The following is a 21,380-nucleotide window of genomic DNA, read 5'->3' as shown; positions in this document are numbered from 1 at the left end:
CCTGATGGGATGGGAGAGAGGGTGGGTGCTGGGAGAATTCTTGAAGCTCTTCCTCCCTTAGCACTGGGGAGGAAAATGAAATGCTGGGCTGTCCTGAAAACCTGCTCCAAGTCTATCCATTTTTAGGATGGGGCGTTCCTGTTCAGATTTTCTGCGACTCTGTGAAATCAGATAGTGTAATAGGCATGATGTCATTCGCATTACACAGCCTTAGCTCCAAAAAACACTCATTATGGTGGACGGTATTTGGAAGTGGTTTGTAGCTGATTTCTCTGCCCCTCTCTTTCCTTTCCCTCCCCTCCCTCTGTCCTTTCTCTCTCCCCTCTCTTTGCCTGTCTCTTTCTCTTCTTCCACTTTCAGCTTAAGGAAAGACACTTCAACAGCTTGTCTGAAAGCAATTTGGAAAAAGGGAAATGTGAATACTTAAAAAAAAAGTTTGAAGTTCTCCTCATGGGCCTTCTCCAGGAGTGTGGAGTAACACTAAATGCTGCAGTAGGAACTTTGGCTCAGCTTGGGATGTGCTAACTTCGCACCAGATGGGGAAACTTGGGAACTGGATAACTTAACATTAATATGCTAATGTTACATACATAAGCTAAAAGGTCAAGTATTTTTTTGCACTGATGCCTCTGGCTCCCTCCCCTCTCCCACATCCATTTAGAATCAAATTTATCCCCTGTCATATTGTTGCTAATTCAAATTTTAATTTCTCGATTACCTGGATTTAGGGCTCAGTGGAGGCAGTTTTTAGTTAAAAGTCATTTTTCTTAAAGAGATGTTTAAATTTAGGAGAGTTTCAGATTTACTGAAAATTTGTGAAGATAGTATAGAGCAGTGATGGCGAACCTATGACACGCGTGTCAGAGGTGACACGCGAACTCATTTTTTTGGTTGATTTTTCTTTGTTAAATGGCATTTAAATATATAAAATAAATATCAAAAATATAAGTCTTTGTTTTACTATGGTTGCAAATATCAAAAAATTTCTCTATGTGACACGGCACCAGAGTTAAATTAGGGTTTTCCAAAATGCTGACAGGCCGAGCTCAAGAGGTTCGCCATTACTGACTTAGACCTTACCTTCTGGAGCGACTTGAGGCAGGAGGGAGGGGGGTAAGAGATCAACCGAAGGACTTGTATGCATGCATATGAGCATAACCAATGGACATAAGACACTGGGGGGTAGGGGAAGCCAGGGGCATCGTTTTCCACACTCCTTTAGTGTTTACCTACTGTTTTTTTCTGTCTCAGCATCCCACCAGGACCCTACATTATATTTAGTTGTCATGTCTCCTTAGGCTCCTTGAGGTTGTGACAGTTTCTCAGACTCTCCTTGTTTTGGGTGAGCTTAAAAGCGTGGGGAGTACTTGTCAGGTGTTGTGTGGAATTTCCTTTAATTTGGGATTGTCTGGTGTTTCTCTGTGGTTAGACATGGGTTATGGGGTTTTGGTAAAGTGCCTCATTTCATCACATCCCATCAATGACATCATTACACAGTGTGTACGTACATACTATCAACACGACTTCGGACTGGTGATGTGAACCTCGATCATGTGGCTGAGCAAGAGTGTATCAGGTTTCTCCCATAACGTTACTCTTTCCCCCTTTTCCGTGCTGGGGGAGGGAAGTCACTACGCATAGCCCACCTCCCGGAGAGGGGCAATATGCACACATTTACTTGGTATTCTTCTGCTTGAGAGATTCGTCCCTCCTCCACTTATTCATTCACTCAGTTATTTATTTAGATTAGTACAGACTCATGGATATTTATTTTATACGTCAGCTTATAATCCGTTATTTTGTTGCTTAGAGTCTTCCAGTTGGAACTCCTTCAGGCGGCTCCCATGTCCCTTTGGGGCATACCGCATCATTGCGTTTCTGTTTGCTTGCCCTTTCTTACTCATTCTGGCACTGTAAGATGCTACAGTTTCATTATATATATTATTTGCTCCATTCCTAGAATTAGCCATTTTCTCAAGGAGCCCTAGTTCTTTTACTGAGGAATGAGATTAGAAACCAAGTTCTAGACACTGGGGTGTCATTGCTTCTGGGTCCTCTTAGGTGACAGACAAGGGAATAGATATATGTATACTAACATATATATATATTCTACAAGTATGTCTATATATATCATATGTATCTATAACAAACCAAACAGGAGCTCATACTGATGTCTTCAATTCCAATGCAGATCTTTCTCCCGTACTTGTCTTCAAACTCCCATTCTAACAATAAAAAAAATGGGCTCCCACCATCTGCCATTCACTTACTTACACATACAGTGGTTTCCGAATGGTTACTGGTACTACCCACCAGTCCTCAGCTTTTCCAGATGAGGTTCCGTGCTTATGTGAAGTTCCTTTTGCCTTTCATCTTAGTCTCCACTCACTCCCAGAGTTACTTAGGTCAGTGCCTTTTCCCTCACTCCTTAGAGTGAGGTCATTTCGTAATTTTAATACAGTTGATTCTCAGGTTGCAGTCTTCATTCCATCTTGGGATCTCTCGACTCCCTAAATGCTTTTTAAAAAATGTGTCATAAATTCAGTTCCACTATGCTGTAAGGTTCCATGGGTTTTGACAAATGCTTCTACCCTTGCAGCATCATACGGAATAGTTTCATGTCCTAAAAAGTTCCCTGTGCAAAGGAAGGCATTATTGAGAGCTTTAAAGTACTGCTAGGTGGGAGAAATAGGAATAAATATTAGAAAACCGTTTCCTATAGTAAAGTCAAGGGCTGGAGGGGCCCCCTTGTTGTTTGATGCTTTGGGGGAAGGCAGGACCTGAGGGCCAGAGAATGTGTTTGGGTTACAGTGAAGTGACAGAGGAAATTCCCCCAAAAGCCCCGATTTACCATGTTTTAAAATCTCTGATTTAGATCTGAGGTGGGTGGTGGACCTACTGTCTCAGGCACCTCCTCTTCACTTCCCAAGCCCTGCGATGGCCTGAACTCAGCATTCGGTTTAACATCCTTCTGCAAGTCCTGCCAACCAGTTGCTTCTGAAAGCAGTTCTGCTTTTCATTCCAACTGATGTTTCAAAACTGGTCTGCTGTCAGGCTGTCCCTGCTGGTGCTTTAGTTGGGTTGCAGCTGTGGATGGAAACTCATTTCTGAGAGCAGGCAAATTTAATTTCAGAAGAAGTGAGAGAATGGAACAGGTGAGCTTTATGAAACCCCTTTGTGTAGCAAATATTCATCAGCCATAAATGTATTCGGATTCTGTTCACAGGATTGTGGGAATGGGAATTAAGACCCCCCCCCCCCAAATCTGCTTTATGAAACCCCTTTGTGTAGCAAATATTCATCAGGTTTATTTTTTTAAAAGCCATAAATGTATTCGGATTCTGTTTACAGGACTGTGGGAATGGGAATTAAGACCCCCCAAATTCAAACCTAGTTCAACCTGCCGGCAACTTATTAAGTCCTTTACCTCGGGGTGCCTGTTCACTACAGTGGGGATCATGGTGCTGTACTTTTCCTCACTCAGAAGGTGGTTGTGAAGATAAATGGGGCCAAAAAATGTGAAACTGCTCAGGTGAATATAGTGCACTCCCTTCTTTCTCTTTTGCTGGGACTTTCTCCCATTCTCTAAACTTGGCTTTGGTGCTTGACTCTGCTCTTTGAACTGTACCCTCTGCCCTAGGGTCAAGTGCCTTGTGGTTTAGTTGTCCTTGTTGTGTGGATGACTCCTACAACGCTGCCCAGCCCTTTGTTTTAAGTTTCAGACCCCATCTATCTTTTGGCCAAACATTTCCACCTGAATGTCTCCCTACAAAATCAGTCTGTTTAAAAATTAGAACCATCTCAAACCAACTGCCCTTCTAGATTCTCTTACGTTTTCCAGGATAACTCTTCCAGGCTTGCCGATACTGGAGCCCTTCGGCTTTTCCTCATCCCTAACCCCCAGCCCCCAAGTCATCTGGAGCTCCGTTTGTAATGTTTCCCTCCCGTCTCCTCCACCGCTGACCTGCACCATTGGAATCAATTTCTCAGTTGCCAGCCCTTTCCGTGCGCACCTCCGTACCTCTGCACTTTACTTCCGCACCTCCTGAGTCTCAGTGTGCTTTTCTCTTTCCTTCTAGTTGTAGAATTTCCACTCAGCCAGCCTTCCTGTGGTTCTGGATGATGTCCGTTTTGTCTTTTAGTTGTATTTTTGAAGTGGTTGTGCGAGGCAGCAATTTCAGGTGTTTACCTATGCCGCCATCTTGGTTTCTCCGAGCATGGACAACTCTTTCGATTCTTTTAAAAAATACATTTTTATTGACTTCAGAGAGGAAGGGAGAAGGAGAGAGAGATAGAAACATCAATGATGAGAGAGAATGATGATGATTGGCTGCCTCCTGTAAGCCCCCTACTGGGGATCGAGCCCGCCACCTGGGCGTGTGCCCCCCACCGGAATCAAACCCAGGACCCTTCAGTCCCCAGACTGACACTTTATCCACTGAGCCAAACCAGCCAGGGCTGGAGTAGATTCTTAACTGTGCCCACTACTCTCAGTCTAGTCTACCCACACACACATACACAGTTTATCTTCCAACCTATCCTTTACTGTTTTTAGAATAATTTTTTGAACTTAAATTTAAATTCTTAACTTGGCATTCAAAGCCCAACTTGCATATCTAGCTTTACCTTCTAACCCAATGTATATAAACTACATATAGTTTAAGCTACATGTTCCTACTCCTGCGTGTCTCTCTCTCTCTCTCTCTCTCTCTCTCTCTCTCTCTCGTCAGGATAAATTTTAGAGGTAGGATCAAACTTACTGGGAAAGGTATAGAGCTGTGGATCAGCTTTAGCTTAGCATGAAGAAGACCTTTCCAACAGAACTGTTGACGATGGAATGGGTACCATGGAGGAAGCCCACCTGTTTCCTCCCGGTTCCCAAGCCTAGGGGCCCCATTAAAGTCCTCATCTTCCTCCACCACTGCAGTGTGTGGCTTCTCTTTTGTGAAGTTGTTTTCTTCCATACCCCACAACACTGCCCTTGGATGCATCCTCCCATCTCTCGGATTGCATATCTAGTTCTTTCATCCAACTCCTAAATGAACTTCCTTCCTGTCTTTTTTCTCCATTTCCTATGTTCTTTCTTGAAAAGTTTCAGGCTCTTAGTAATCACCTTTTGAGAAAGATTCCCAAATAAGAACCCCAGCCCTGTCTTCATAGTTTGTATTTTTTTCCCCAACTTTTTGACAGATGTTTCTATTTGGGTACCTTTGTGTCCAAATTTGAGCTCATTTCCTTCCTTCTGAAACATGTTCCTTCCCTCCCCAAGTTCCCTGGTTGATAATGGCAACAGAGGTTGGCAGACTTTTCCTGTAAAGGGCCAGACAGTAAGTATTTTTGGCTCTGTGGGCCATAAGGTCTCAGTCACAACTACTCATCTCTGCCTTTGTAGCACAAAAGCAGCTGTAGGTAATATGTAAACAAAAATAGGAATGGCTGTTTCAGTAAAAGTTAACTCACCAAAACAGGCAGTGGGCTGAAATGGGCCACTGGGCCCTAGTTTGCGCACCCAAGCATGATCTAGGTCACCTAGGCCCCAAATTCAATTCCTTTTACCTTTCTAGAATTTGTGTTTGATTTTTAATTTCCACTGCTTCCACCCTTATGAAAACTCATATTGCTAGACCATAGCTTTCCCCCATTCATTGGTCTAGTATAGTGGTCGGCAAACTGGCCCCTTGAGTGTGGCTCTTCCACAAAATACCACGTGCGGGCGCGCACATACAGTGCAATTGAATCTTCGTGGCCCATGCCACGGGGCCAAAGAGCTGCATGTGGCTCATAAGCCACGGTTTGCCGACCACTGGTCTAGTAGACAAACTGTCCTTTGACATGCTACTTTCCATCAGTTTATATAATCAAAACCCTCTAGTGATTCCCCTTTGCCTGCATTATGTAGTTAAAATTTTCTAGGTGCAGCTCCTTCCATAGTTTTGCCTCCAACCTTCTCTCACTCCTCTGTATGGACACTCCTCCATCAGCGCTAGTCTGGTGTGTGTTCTGCTATTGGTTCTATCTCTGCTCACCATGTGCTCCTGACTCACAATGGCCTCCCCTTCTGCTTACTGACTTGCCTTTGGGCCTCACTGGGGTCTCATTCCCATGTGAAGCTCTGCCCCAGCCCAGTGATTACTCCTTCTCTTGATCTGAATAGTGCTTTGGATGTTGTCACTTACCTGTTCAGTTGAGACTGCATTGGCTTATATCCTCATGGTGTTCTTACTTTCCCATCTCAACTTTACAAAGCGGTTAAGGGCAGCCCAGTATATGCTCAGCTAATGTGGGTAACACACACATTGAACTTTACATCTTTCCTCCAGATCTGTTTATCCCTTGCAGTGGTTCTCAACCTTCCTAATGCTGCGATGCTTTAATACAGTTCCTCATGTTGTGGTGACCCCCAACCATAAAATTATTTTTGTTGCTACTTCATAACTGTAATGTTGCTACTGTTATGAATCATAATGTAAATATCTGATATGCAGGATGTATTTAGGCGACCCCTGTGAAAGGGTCATTTGACCCCCAAAGGGGTCTCGACCCACAGGTTGAGAACCACTGCTTTAGAGTCTCTGTCTCAGTGAATGGCCCCAGGGATCATCAGCCTTGGGGTCTCTCTCTGATCCCCTTTCTTTCACCTTCCACTCTACCTCTGATTGCAAAGTCCAGCTGCTGCTCCCTCCATTGTCTTTTCCTGTCTGCCTCCTCCTCCCCATTCCCTCTGCTGCTGGCTGAGCTCAGGTCACCTCCATCCTTCACTGAGACCATTGAAATAGCCTTTGAACGTGTGTCCCTTCCACCAGCTTCTATCCCTTAGAACCCCAACTTCTTATCTGTAGGGATCTGACATGCTGGCATGATCTATCTGTAACTTCTCAGATTGAAACCCTTCAATGGCTCCCCATTGCCCTGGGGTAAGGTCTAGCCTCCCAGTGTGCCATGAGACCATTATTAATCTGATACCCTGTACTCTCCAGGCCCATTTCTGACCCATGTCATTACATAGCCTACATTCAACCATATGAAACCCCTAATAGGTTCTGTACATTTGAACATATTTCCTCTCTGTCTCCCTTTCCCTGGCCCACCTGGAAAACTGCCACCTGAATCTCTAAGCAGGGCACGAATGTCCTTTCTTCTGCAGAGCTTTCATTTTTCCTTCCCCACAGAAGACCAAAAGGAGTAAAAGTGTTACTGTAAGATAACCAGTGGGAGAGACACTTGGGTTTGATGAATTTTTTAAAATTTTATTAAATTTATTGGGATGACATTGGATAATAAAATTACATAGGTTGTAAGTGTACAATTCTATAATACATTGTGTGTTTACACCCAAAAGATGGAAGTTCAAGTCTCCTTTCTTCGTCATATATTCGACACCCTTTAGTCTCTTCTACCTCCCCAGATGTATTTTCTAATTCCCTCCAAATTCTAAAGTTAACCTAGAGCCTGAGCAATGACTAAGTAGACAAGTCTATAAAACATCTTGAATGCTTAAGTATACGAAATATGTAGTTTAAACGTATCCCTTGTTTTGAGTTTGCTAGAACTTTGCCTTCTCCTTCCATTACAGTAAATAATAAAAATCAACAAGGTAGAATAATTCTAGGTTTATTTATATCCTTCCTTTTAAAATTTTTATTAGCATTTATTTTAATCCTATTTACTCCTAGGGCATATGTATTTTTTTCCTTCAGTTTCTTCTGAGATATTTTTTTCTTCTGGGCAACCTCCTCTTCCGGTTCAGAAACAATCTGCACTTTTTAGGTAGTATCATCTCCATGGAGCAGGGAGGGCTCATGTGTGGGTTAATCCGCCCATGAGCTCTGTAAGTTCTGTGCCACATCTTGGGAGCTTTGTTCACCTGGATGTGCTCAGTGACCAGAGAATCTTTCCAAACCCTGAAGTTCAGCACTACTTTCTGCATTTTTAAGCATGTGCAGCAAAAATTCAGCATTCTTTTGGGCCACCGACCCTGTGTCCAGTCCCACTGTTTAGCCTGGGCTCACCTACCCACTCTGCCATTGTAATGACGGAATGGCACACATTGCTTCTGCAAAGTGACATCTTTCAGGTACTTGGTGGTTTTTCAGCTATGCTTACCCTTGATGGCCTGGGCATTTTCACATGTGTTCTTCAAGTGAACACGAAGATGTAGCCTCTTGACTTGCATGATTTGTGGGATCAAGTGAATAGCAATCCATTTTCAGAGGTTATCTTAGGCCACTTGGTGGAAGAGGAAGCTATGTCCTGTTTTTGTTTGTTTTGTTTAAGCTGACATCTTTAGTTTAAAAGGTTAGGATGAGGGCAGAGTCAGACGGAATAATTATTTCATTGCAAATATTTGATATGTACCTGTGTTTCCCTGAGAAAAGTAACTTCGCATCCCTGGCAAAACTTACTAGACTCTCCATCTCCTAGTATTTCTCCTTTCTTATGGGAATTTCCCCTCAGAGGAGCTCTCACCAGGCAACCCGCAGAGGCTGTGAAGAAGGAAGGGGGCTATGAGGCTGCTGAGCAGGAGGGTGACCATGCAGGCATGTGCCCTGATCGGGAATCAAACAAACTATGACCACCTGGTCCATAGGTCGACGCTCAATCACTGAGCCACGCTGGCTGGGCAATGATACACCTTTTTAATGCTAGAATATAGGTGTAGTGGGCTCTGGGTTGAAATAATTTTAAATTTATAGTGGTTTTGTGTGTATGTTGAACTAGGATGGGGAAGAGTTGTGAGCATTTTAGAGAAAGACTCTTTAGTAGTCTCCAAATGTCTTTCCTGCCTCTGTGGAGTTCAGAAACTTTCTGATTTGGAGTTATAGAGTTTAGATATAAAAATTAGTTAAAGGCTTAGTCCTCCTTCATTTTCCAGGTGTAAGAGCCAGATGACCTGCCACCTGAGCTGTGGTCACAGCCTCTTTCCCCGCCTTCCTCTCTCACCACACACTGGGTCCAGATTTAGCAAAATGAGAATTTAATCCCTAAAACAATGAGAGTGTTTTCCTTCACTTTAAACCTCAGTCAGATTTGATCAGCCTCACTTTTTTTGTTAAGTTTCTGCCTGATCATCTTTTTCGGATAGGTTTTAATTTGCTGCACATGCTTAAGAAGTAGTGTGCTTTTAACACATAAAACTTCGGATGTTGTAGAAATGAAAAAACAATTAGCAGGGATGTAGGGTTTGCGTCACTTACCCCTTTTCCTTTAAATGCTTTCCCAACAGCGAGGGGATGTGTCGTGTGTCTGCAGCACATGACACTGACTTGGGTCCCACAGGCAGATGACTAATGGGGTCCAAGCTGCCCGCTGGGTTTCACCAGCCCCAGCACACACTTGCCACGATTAGCAGCTCCTGCCTCTCGCCCCTATTGAGAGCTGTCAGGTGACACTGTCAGCCTGGTGCCACTCCGACTGGCCTTGGCCCTGAGAAGGCGAGGCTGGAACACAGGGCTGGTATTTGGCAGGGAGCACCCTCAGGTGCTGATGGCACGAGTCTTATCCGAGTTCCCGGGGGAGACGGGAGATGTGCCAGAAGCCAGGCAGGCTGGCTGCGGGTGGAGCAGAAAGAGGCGGGCAAACCTGCAGCAATCCACAGGCAAGTGCAGTCAAGCAGCCTGAAAGGACTTTCCCTGAGTCTGGGTCTTGGCTTGGCCTTCACTGCTGGGTGTCCTCAGTCCATTCCATCACCTCCCTGGGCCTCCATCTTCCTGTCTGTGTAATGGTGGCAGTGAGACTTACCTTGCAGGTGGTGAAGTTGAGAAGTAGTGTAAGTCAGGCAGGGTTCCTGCATGGTGATGAGCTCAAGACATAGTAGCTGTTGTTTCTGTTATTAAAGGACCCAGGCCCATGCTTCCTTGCTGAGGCTGGCTGCGGGTGGAGCAGAAAGAGGCGGGCAAACCTGCAGCAATCCACAGGCAAGTGCAGTCAAGCAGCCTGAAAGGACTTTCCCTGAGTCTGGGTCTTGGCTTGGCCTTCACTGCTGGGTGTCCTCAGTCCATTCCATCACCTCCCTGGGCCTCCATCTTCCTGTCTGTGTAATGGTGGCGGTGAGACTTACCTTGCAGGTGGTGAAGGTGAGAAGTGGTGTAAGTCAGGCAGGGTTCCTGCATGGTGATGAGCTTAAGACATAGTAGCTGTTGTTTCTATTATTAAAGGACCCAGGCCCATGCTTCCTTGCTGATTTATTGGTATAACTTTTGTAAGAATGTTTTTCCTCTAGAAATTTGAACTCTCATTTTTAAACCTGATGGTTTCAGCTGGAAGAGAATTGTGAAATGCTTCATCATGTTTTAGGTTCCTTTGTGATCTAACCCTAGAGCAAGGCTTAGAAATGCTATAGAGTCCAGCCACCTCACCATCACAGATGTCTGGCTCAAAGCCCATGGAGTCTAGGTGAAATGTTAACCTTTGCCCAAATAAAGGATTGGTTTTTTTTTCTCTTAACATGCTAAATCCCCCTGCGTACCTCAGGCTGAAATGAATGTTAAGTATCCAGAAGTTTCCTGTCTGTGATCAATTCTAATGCCTTTTGCGAAGGGAAATTAATCAAATGAGGGTTTCCGTTGAGTCCCATGTACAGGCTTTTATCCAAGCCTGTTTAGAATCATACAACATCAGAATCAGAAAAGTTTTTGAGCAACCCTCTCATTTCATGGGCAAAGAGACTGAGTCAGGGATATAAGTGATTTGCCCAACTTCTGCAAAGTAATGCCAAGGGAAAGCCAACATTGGCTAAGGGGGTGATGTGGGGAGGAAGGGGTTGGTGGAGACCTGCTGGGCAGGTCAAACATAGCATATGATTCTTAGGCAGTGGGGCTGTGTAGTCCATATACTCCTGGTATGCCTTGGGGCCATCTTGACGTGCTTTATTACATAAAGTGCTGTCACATAATATTTATTATGTGAGAAAATACTGTCATTCCTATGTTATAGGTGATGCAGTTGAGGAGGTCAAATGACCTTCCAGTTCAACTCATTAGACCAAATCAATAAAAGTTTGTTGAGTGTTTACTTGGTTCAAAGACCTCTGCCAGGGCCTTTGGGGAATATAAAATTGTCAGATCTCGTTGGAATGGAGCTTATTGCAGGTGAGGAGATGAAATTTTATGAGGATATGAAATTTTAGCTAATTGTTCAAGGGCACAGATGAGTGGTGAGATAATAATTGAGAGAGGAATTTTGAGGCTGGGGGGATCAGTGTGCATGTTAAGATCTTCCTGGCAAAAGTTCCTTCATTCAGCTCCTGTGGCTGCATCATCTTCGCCAGGTGCAGCTGTTCCCCGTCCACCTGCAGCCCCAGGGAGCTGCTCTGGGCATCCTGAGCCCTTGGCAGTGATCCCAACCCTAGGAGTAATTCAATTAACGTTTGAACGAATGAACAGGTGAAGTGAAGAGAGAAAGTTTTTCCAAGCAGAGACCACAGCATGAGCAACGGTTTGGCTGTGAGATAGTGAGGAGACGGGCCCGACTAGACAAGCAGCTTTATGGAATGGATATTTGAAAATGAGGTTTGGATAAATTAATGGGGAGGCAGTCAGAGGGGTGTCCGGGTGGCCCAGAAAGCCAGGTGGAGTATTGAGTGTAAAGGCACTGGGAAACCACTGAAGGCTTCACAGGAAATGTTGATGAGAGTGGCACTGGAAAGGGTATTTGGGCAGTGAGGTACAGGCACTTTCTGTGTGTTTGCTTTTTACCACAAACGTTTTAAGTTTTAATGTAGTCTAATTTGTCAAATTTTTGTCATTTGAAATTTTGATGTCATATCTAAAAAGCCATCGCCTACCCCAAGGTCAGGAAAATTTTCCCTTGTGTTTTCTTCTAAGAGTTGTATACTTTTAGCTTTTCTATTTAGATCTGTGGTCCATTTTGAGTTCATGTTTATATATGGTATGAGGTGGGAGCCTGCCTTGATTCTTTTGCATGTGGAAGGCCCGTTGTCCTAGCACCATTTGTTAGAAAGAGTTTTCTTCCTCCATGTAATTGTCTTGGGACCCACATGCCCCTTTTGTATCCCTCCCTACCACTTGTCTTACTTTTATTTTTTAATCCTCACTCAAAGATATTATTTACATTGACTTTTAGAGAGACTGAAATGGAAGGAGGAAGTTGGGGAGAGAGAGAGAGAGAAACATTGATGTGAGAGAGACACATCAACTGGTTGCCTCTGGCATGTGCCTCAACCTGGGCTAGGGATCGAACCTACAACCAAGTTATAGGCCCTTGACCGGAATGGATGATCTAGCTGGGGAGAAACTATCTCCTACAACCGTAGAGGACAGAACTGGGGTCAGTGAGTGAAAACTATTAGTGGCTGCACTTCTGCTGTAAGAGAAATATCTTTCTATGACATAAAGGAACAAAGGGCGTCATTTGTGGGGTAGTGAGTTGGCTGTCACTGGGGGTATCCAAGCAGCCACTATGAAAAGATCATTGTAGCCCATCAGCACTGTGTAGAGGAAACGGATAACCTCTAAGGCCACATTTTTCAAATTGTTTCTCTGTGACAGGTATGAATACATTTATACATTGAAACCCAGTTAACCCTTATATTTACATACAAAACTGCAAATGGTTTGATGTAGTACTTCATTACTTCATTATTATTATAATTATTATTATTATTTTACTACTTGATGGGTTCATATTTCCTGTTCCATTTTATTCTATTTAAAATTCCTGTGGTGTGCAACCCACTCCATTGTTGTCATGTCCCACCGGTGAGTCTCAGCCTGCAGTTTGTAGAACGCTGTTCTAAGGTCAGAGATCGTAGATGGACAAGGCTTGAAGATGGCATTCGAGTCTGGCTTTCCTCCACAATGGTGGCAGGGGTCAAAACGTGGACACAAACAACACACACAGCCAACCAAACAACAATAAAAGAAGAATGTGGAAGCAAGCCTGTTCTACTTGTGAAAGGTCCTGGTTCTAAGTGGCGGAATGCCCTGCTCCTGTCAGTGCAGCCCCTGACGGTCAGGGTGGGGCGGCCTTCCTTGCCAGCCCTGACAGCATGTTGGAGGGAGTTTATGGACTGGCCATGGGCTGGGGAATCACAGAGCTGGGGTCTTGGCAGTCTGTCTGTCCATCTGGGGGGCTGGCAGCAGCTCCTTCTGTGCCTGTAGCAGTTTATCTTGTGAGGTCAAATGTGTGTAGCGCTGCCAGGCCTTTAATATTGAAGACGAGGGAGTGGCTTTTAAGAATAACATATTTTTGCCTTGAAACAAGTCAAGGCAGAGAGTGAGACAATTAGAGCCTGACATCCTGTTTAGTCATCTCTCCAGGGAGCTCTATTTTCAGAACTGCATGAGGTAGGAAGGTAGTTAAAGGGGGTATAGTTAGCAGCAGTTGTAATGCAACTAGCCATTTTGAACACGGGGGTGATTTAAGGGGTGGTAACCACATTGATGGCAGACTTTATGCAGAGAAAGGGAGAGTTTACTATACGAATAGGCTGCTGAATAGATGAAGCTTTCTGAGTCAGTACAAAATAGGCATCTTTTATTTTGCAAAGTATGTGATCAGGATGTGGTGTTAAAAAGTGTGTGGTGGTGAGCGAGGGTGAGGTCAGTGCTTTCCCCCCAGTCTTCGCCACCTACGGGTGCAGTGAATAGTTAGTACTGCTCATGCTCTTTGAGATAACCTGACAGCGGCCATGTCAGAAATGCTGAATAATGACATCACGGACATTCAGATGACAGTGGTGAAGCTTGGGGTGGTGAGGGAACTTGCCCAGAGCCAGCTATGGCTGTCCGGCTAGACGCAGCAGTTCTCAACCTGTGGGTCACCACCCCTTTGGCGGTCGAACGACCCTTTCACAGGGTCCCCTAAGACCATCCTGCATATCAGATATTTACATTACGATTCATAACAGTAGCAACATTACAGTTATGAAGTAGCAACAAAAATAATTTTATGGTTGGGTCACAACATGAGGAACTGTATTTAAAGGGCCAGAAGGTTGAGAACCACTGGGCTAGAGTCTGTGCTGATCTAGTTCAGGGCTCTTTCTACCATCCCGTGTGATCAGCCACTTATTTAAGTTCATATTCTATCAGAAATGGCCATCCGTATCCACACTCAGCTTCTCTGCACCTCTCTCTCCCTCTCTTAGATGAAAGGCCAAGAGCAGAAAGGGGCTGAACCTGACAGACTTTTATTTAAAGACAATTGTAAATTCATGTATTTGGGTCCAAAAACCTTGGCTCTTACAATCCAAGGCTTAGAGGTGTTGATGGGTAGTTGAAGGTTAGCACTGGCACGAAGAGGGCAGAGACTGCCTACCAGGCTAGTGTGATCAGAGCAGGTGTGGAGGGCGCTGCCCCATCCCGGGGCCGTGCGGTGTGAAGGTCGTTGGGAAGCTGGAGCACATGCGGAGGATGGAACCTACTGAGAAGACTTGACGCTGCCTCTCTTGCAGAATGTGTGTCTTGATATCTCAGTGATAGACAAGAACCATAAGGCACGTTGAGACTCCTGTGAACAGTAGCGAATGCAAAGCCCCTGAGCTGCCTTCCCTGGTGCTCCCTGGAGATTTCCTACACTCAGGTGGAAGTGTATAGACAGAGATGGCACCCCTCTCCTTAGGCGTTTTACTTCCTAAAAACTAAAGGTTAGCAGTTGACCAGGTCACATTTGTTCATTACCTTATCTGTTGCCATTATTTCTCTATTCCCTATACTTACCATGTGGTTGAATAAAACGCTGCTCTTATAATGGGGTGCAAAAGATAAGGACATCTCAGACACAATGGCCAAGTTTATGGGAGCCTCTTGATATCATGAAGAGCCCAAATGGAAGATACTAAAATTCAAGAGAAGAGAAACATCGAAAGAACCGTCACTTTTAGATTCGCTTTTCAACCATGATGGTTTCTTGTGTTTTTACTTGATTCTTGCCCCTCTACTGTTTAATGAAAGACTTAGGTCTGATTTATGGCTGTGCTCTGCACGTTTAGCCCTCTCTGTAAGACTATTTGAGGCCCATAAAATGTATGTTAAAATTAGAATATAATATACAATTTTTTTTCTCTCTTTCTAGGTGGATCTGGAGCCAGAAGGAAAAGTGTTTGTAGTAATAACCCTAACAGGGAGTTTCACTGAAGGTAAGAACAAGATTTGGATCGTTTCTGCTATATGTGTATCTTGGTTCATACTCAGTAGGAATTTCTATCATGGAAATTATAAAAAGAGCATTTTGTAAAAGACACTTTAAAAAAAATTCACTGTTTTAAGTTAGGCTGGCGGGTATTTTGTTGTCTAATGGTCTGTTGGTTGGAGTTGCCAGATTAAATATATTTGCTGAGTCTGGCAATCACCTGTTTTATGTAACATGCTGAGTTTTGTTTTTATTCATCATCATCTTAGCTGAATTGTTTTTTGTCTGTTTTAGTTCATGAATATTAAATTGTTCTTTAGAGTTTTGTTTGGGGCCAATATTCAGTTTGCTCCTGAATGTGTTAAAAATTTAGGCATTGTGTTCTTTTCCTTATAATCTTATACCTCGTTCTGTCCTTGAAGTGATTCTGTTTCTCTTCCCTTGGTACCACCCCCAGCTCTCACTCCCCAGTTTTGTTTTGTTGTTTTTTTTTAATTGAGGCAAAATTTATAGTGAGTTGACCCTTGAGCAACATGGGTGTAAGGGGTGCCAACAGCCCATCTCCACCCCCCACAGTCAAAATGTGTGTATAACTTTTGTCTCTATTATACAATAAAATGAACAGATCAGAAGTGAAAAGTTTGAATTTTGATAAATGCTACAACCCTGTAACCTGCACCCACCCCAATAAGCACATGAAAACATTTTTTAACATCAGGGAAATGCAAATTAAAACCAGAAGGTATTATTTTATACTCACCAGAATGTCTAAAATTAAAGAGATTGACCATACCTAGTGTTGGTGAGGATATGGAATAATTGGACCTCTCCTACATTGCTGGTGGGAGTGAGTATAAGAACACAACCACTTTGGAAATCCATTTGAGAGTTTCTTATATAGTTAGATATACCATATATGTACTATTTACTCTATTACCCAACAATTCCATTGATAGGTTTTTGCCCTAGAGAGATGAAAGTGTATATCTACAAAAATTCATGTACAAGAACTTTATAGAAGCATTATTCATAATACCCCAAATCAGGGAAAACTCAAGTGTCCATCAAGAGGAGAGGAGTTAAACAAATTGTTTTACATTTATATAATGGAAGGACTACTCAGCAATAAAGAGAAATAGGATACTGTTATTCAAAATGACTTGAATGGATCTCATTGAAATCATGCTGAGGGGAAGTATCAGACACACGAGAGAATGTGCTATATAGATCCATTTAAATGAACTTCCAGAATAGATAAAACTTATCTACTGGTGAAAAAATCAAACAAAACATTTTGTTTATTGCCTCTGGAAGCAGGGGACTGACTGGGAAAGGTCACGAGGGAACTTTCAGAGTGATGGAAATTTCATTTTGAAGTTGTTTATTACCATCCTATAGAAGTGAAAAAAAATTTTTGTATCTTGATTTTGTATTCTGTGACCTTGAAAAATTCATCTGTTAGTTCTAGGTTTTTTTGTATTGTTTTTTGTAGCTACCTTAGGATTTTCTCTGTCAGCAATCATGTTGTCTATAAAGAAGGACAGTTTTCTTTCTCTTTTCTAATATTTATGGCTTTTATTTCATTTTTGTTTTTTATTGTGCTTGAAGGCCTCCAGGACAGATCTCCTGGTCTCATAACCAATCCTGGGAGGAAGGAATTTAGTCTCTTCCCATTAAGTATGGCGTCAGCTCTATGCATTTTGTAGATGTCCTTTATCACAATTGGGGAAGTTCCTTTCTGGCCCTAGTTTTCTGATAGTTTTTTGTTTTTGTTTTTTTGTTTTTTAATCAAGAGTGAGTTAAATTTTGGCAAATGCTTTTTCCTTATCTATTGAGATGATCACGTGTTTTTTTCCCCTTTATTTCTAGCAGACAGCTACGTTACTATTACTTTAAAATTATGAAGGCTTTTAGGATTTTTAGTCTTAATTTTTTCTAAGTTCTTTGGGAAATTCCATAGTCCTGGGATGGTCTTTACTCATAAAGTAGAGTCAGTTTGGGGTTTCAGTGGAAAGGTGGGGTTTCAAGTGGGAAATAGCTGAAATCTGAGCTCGTTTTGTTCAGGGTTCTAGCTCTTGCTCTTTCCTGGACCTCTCCAAGCCACCCTTGCACATGCACAGTTCAGGAGGACCACAGATTTGAGGAGTTAATGGGTTTGGGAATTCTTTTCTCTGTGGGCCCATCCTTTCAGAATTTCTCTGCTCATTTTCCAGTTAGCGTGGCAGCCCTGAATCTCGTCATGTCACTCTTCAAGCCGATGAAGAGGTAGCTTTCTGTTTGAAGTCTATTCATCCTACCCCGTGCAGCCTGGAATAGTCTTGGGAAATGGCCTGGCAATGTGGATTTTTAAATTAAATTTATTGGGTAACATTGGTTAATAACATTATATAAGTTTCAGATGTACAACTTTATAAAACATCTGGAGACTCTATTGTGTCTCACCACCCAAAGGCTAGTCTCCTTCTGTCACTATGGATTTGACCTCCTTTTGCCCTCTTTGTCCACCATTATGTTATCTATATGTGTGAATTTTTTGTTTTGTTCATCTTTTGCTTTTTGTTTTGTATTCCACATATGAGTGAAATTATACAGTTCTTGTCTTTTTCCATCTCACTTATTCTACTTAGTATCACACTCTCCAGATTCATATCTTGCCCCATTAAATTCCCTTCCAGTGTCAAATTCTCTCTGATTTCTGCTTTTTTGGTTTCTCTCCAGAGTTTTCAATTAATTGTTTAAAAATATTTTTCTAGTGATTTTCATTTTTGTTTTTGTTGTTGGAGGGTAGTCCCTTATAAGCTACTCCATTACTAAAATCCTGGTGAAGATTTTTAAACATGTGACTCCATGGTTTGTCTGTTTGGTTGTCACATTTTGCTGCTGGTGACAATTCATCTTCTTTGAGAAATGGTTTTCTCTCCTCTCAGCCAACCGTTCTTATTCATGAAGATGAATTGTTTTAATGGTAACATTTTTCTATCTGTTGTCTTAATTGTTGCACACAATCTCATTGCTCTAATAATGAAATTAGCAGAACCTAGGGTACTTGAACATGAAAAACTATCCAGGTTACAGTTTGGGGGTCTTCTGTCTGCTCAGAGGTCTTTTTGTTTCGTTTGGTGTCTTGTGCGTAACAGAACTTGCGAGAAAAATAGTCTGCTCACTGCTCAGTTGAATAAAATGTAATGTATTACAGAGCACTATTGATAGAACATTCTCCCAGCATATGGAACATGGGCACAGTCATTCTATAAGCAAACCCAGCAGCGAGAAGTGAGACAAGAGTGAGGAGAGGTGAGCTCCTAGGTGTGCTGATGTATCTTTCTGCATTAAGTTACAAGGGATCGACAGAGTAAACCCATGCATGGTAGACCAAGTCTGGTTATGCTGTAGTCATTACATGATTTCTTTTTTTTTTTTTTAGAGCTACACCAGCTTTCTAGAACTAAGTTTTATTTAGGTCCTCTCTTCCCCCCCTTTTTTTTGTTAACCCTCACCCAAGGATATTTTTTCCCCAATGATTTCTAGAGAGTGGAAGGGAGGGGGAGAGAAAGAAACATTGATATGAGACACATCGATTGGTTACCTCCCGCACACTCCCCGACCAGGGAAGGCATCACCTCACCCAAGGATATTTTTCCCCCAATGATTTCTAGAGAGTGGAAGGGACGGGGAGAGAAAGAAACATTGATGTGAGACACATCAATTGGTTACCTCCCGCACACTCCCCGACCAGGGCAGGCATCGAACCTGCAACCCAAGATCATGCCCTTGACTGGGAATCAAACCCACAACCCCCCAGTGCATGGACCAATCCTCTAACCATTTAACCCACCGGCCAGCGGTAGGTTCTTTCTTCCTTAATTGTACACTAGAAACATCAGAACACTGGCACCAGAATCCTCCTGGATGTTCTCATTGTATTCATTGATTACAGTTTTAGTGATTGATAGAAAGAAAGGAATGTCAAATCTTAATAGGGATGAGTTTTTACCAGGTCATTGAAATCGTATTTCTTTTAGAGGTGACCCTGGATATAATTGAGAGGCAGGCTGAGTTCATCTTTAGTAATTCCCCCTCCTGTTCAAGTCAGTTTTTCCTGCTCTCTGCCTTTAACTGTCTCTTACTTCAGTAAGATGCTCAGTGTTCTCCTCTCTCCAGGAACAGTTATGAATAAGGAAGATAGTGAATTCATGGACCAATTCATACTAAAGTTATAGTGATTGATATCTTACTCCTCTCCCCTTTTAGGTGTATTGCAGATTTTAAAAGATACTAAAAGAGCTGTTTTATCCACAAGACATAGATTTTTTTAATGTTGAAATTTCAGGAGCTATAGCGTCTCTGAGTGGGATATATTTTAGAACCTCAGATCTGTTCTCTCTGTGGGAACTTTGTCTCATCTGTTTGGCTCCGAGGCTATAGTTCACTGTGAGCCTGCACACTGCTGCTGCCTTAGAGCACTGCTTTCTCTTCAAATACAGACGATGTGACGGCTCCTCTGTGTGTGTTAGAGGAGGGAGGAATGGGGTCCCTCCATCATGCCAGCCGCAGCTGTAGCAGCAGCCCAGGCCTGGCACTGTGAGAATGTCCCTGGCTTGGTTTCACTCTGTCAGCCACTCTAGAACATCCCCAGCCATAACCGACAGGTTGGCTGATAGAACATGTGGAGCTCTAGTTCCCATTTTGGATGCTGAAGGGCTTTACATAAAGAGCACTATGAGGTCAGGCCTGCCTGGTGTGTCTGGGGCTACAAAAGGGACATTGGCCTGGGATCCCAGAGGGATTGTCAGAGCTCAAGAAATGTTGGTTGAGCCTCAGGATGCATCTAATCTATCTCACAGGATTGTTTCAAAGGTCAGGTGATATAATGTGTAAGAAAATGCTTTGCAAATTGTAGAGTGCACTCTGAAGATACATTCTCCCTACCCCCGTCTGGGATCCCATGTGTATTCAGCATGTTTGTTTCATTTTGGCACCACCTTTATTTTATACTAGAGGCCTGGTGCGTGACATTTGTGCATTGGGGGGGGGGGCGGTGGTCCCTCAGACCAGCCTGTGCCCTCTCACAGTCCGGGACCCCTCAGGGGATGTCCACCGAGGGGTCCTTAGCACTGCTGCAGAGCTGGGAGAGGCTCCGGCCCCTGTAGCTGCACTCATCAGCCGTGAGCCCAGCTTCTGGCTGAGCAGCACTCTCCCAGTGGGAATGCACTGGACCACCAAGGGGCAGCTCCTGCATTGAGCATCTGCCCCCTGGTGGTCAGTGCACGTCATAGTGACCGGTCATTCCACAGTTCAGTTGATTTGCATATTAGGGTTTTATTATATAGGATAGGACACCTCAGGAATTTAGTGGACAGTTACTAGTATAATGTGGGCTTATATCTATGCCTGTTTTTCTTTCGTGGCCTCCTATAAGAGTTCTGCCATTAGCTCAGATTCTGTAATCCCCAAGCTCTCTTTTAAAAAAGAAATTGCTTACTGGGGCTGTGGTCTATGATATATAGGACTGACATTTGGAACTACTGATAACTACTTATTTTATCCTGTCTCATATTCTTATCTTTTATTAATTATGCTGAAACAGCAGCCAAGGCAGAAAGTTTTTCTTAACCATAAGACATGACTGAGAAATAACATAAGAAATGCCTGTTGGGCGCAGACCTTTGAGTCATCATGGATGCTGGGGAGATAAAATGAACAAGACAGAGACGTTTTCCTGACAGAGCAGGAGGGAGCGGTGTGCAGTGTAGAGCTGACGTCTCCAGGTGGGAATAAGTCCAAGACCAGGTGTTGGCCCTTGGGGATATGGAATCAGATCAGCAGAAGGTTTTAGTGAGAGCTTCACAGAGGAGGTGCAGTTCAAAGCAAGTTTGATGATAAATAGAAATATGCCAGGAGGGGAAGCTAGTTCGTACAAAGTCACAGAGGTGAGAGAGCAGGAACAGGTTCCAGAAACTGAAAGTAGTGGGGAGGTGACGAAGGTGGGGGAGTGGCAAGGAGATGTGGCCAGAGACATGGGACATGTGCCCAGGGCAGTCTGCCTGCCATACCAGCATAACAATGAGTAATACCATCTCGCCCTCAGAAGGGTCCCGGATTAGATGACACATTTCTACTTTGAGGTGGGGGCGGGGAGCGGGGCAGTGAAGGGTTTTAAGCAGAAAAAAAAAAAGATCTGATTTGATAGCAGTAGGTTCAAGGAGGGGTTGTTAAAACATAAGAGGAGACAAGGGTGTGAAAGCCGTTAAGAGACCATTAAAGTTGTCTAAGGTTGAGATTAGTAGAGC

The 21,380-nt window shown here is 43.3% G+C and overlaps 1 protein-coding gene across 1 annotated transcript in view; it reads left to right on the top strand.

Annotated features, from left to right (window-relative positions):
• Positions 1 to 21,380, top strand: part of PRKCH (protein kinase C, eta) — a 228,717-nt gene that overhangs the window by 59,363 nt on the left and 147,974 nt on the right. The window contains exon 2 of the mRNA XM_005874046.2: positions 15,034 to 15,097. Coding sequence (XP_005874108.1) covers positions 15,034 to 15,097 — 64 coding nt within the window. The remainder of the gene's footprint in view (positions 1 to 15,033; positions 15,098 to 21,380) is intronic.

This window comes from Myotis brandtii, unplaced genomic scaffold (assembly GCF_000412655.1).
Source record: "Myotis brandtii unplaced genomic scaffold, ASM41265v1 scaffold423, whole genome shotgun sequence".
Lineage (NCBI taxonomy): Eukaryota > Metazoa > Chordata > Mammalia > Chiroptera > Vespertilionidae > Myotis > Myotis brandtii.
This window is presented reverse-complemented; position numbering and strand designations above follow the sequence as displayed.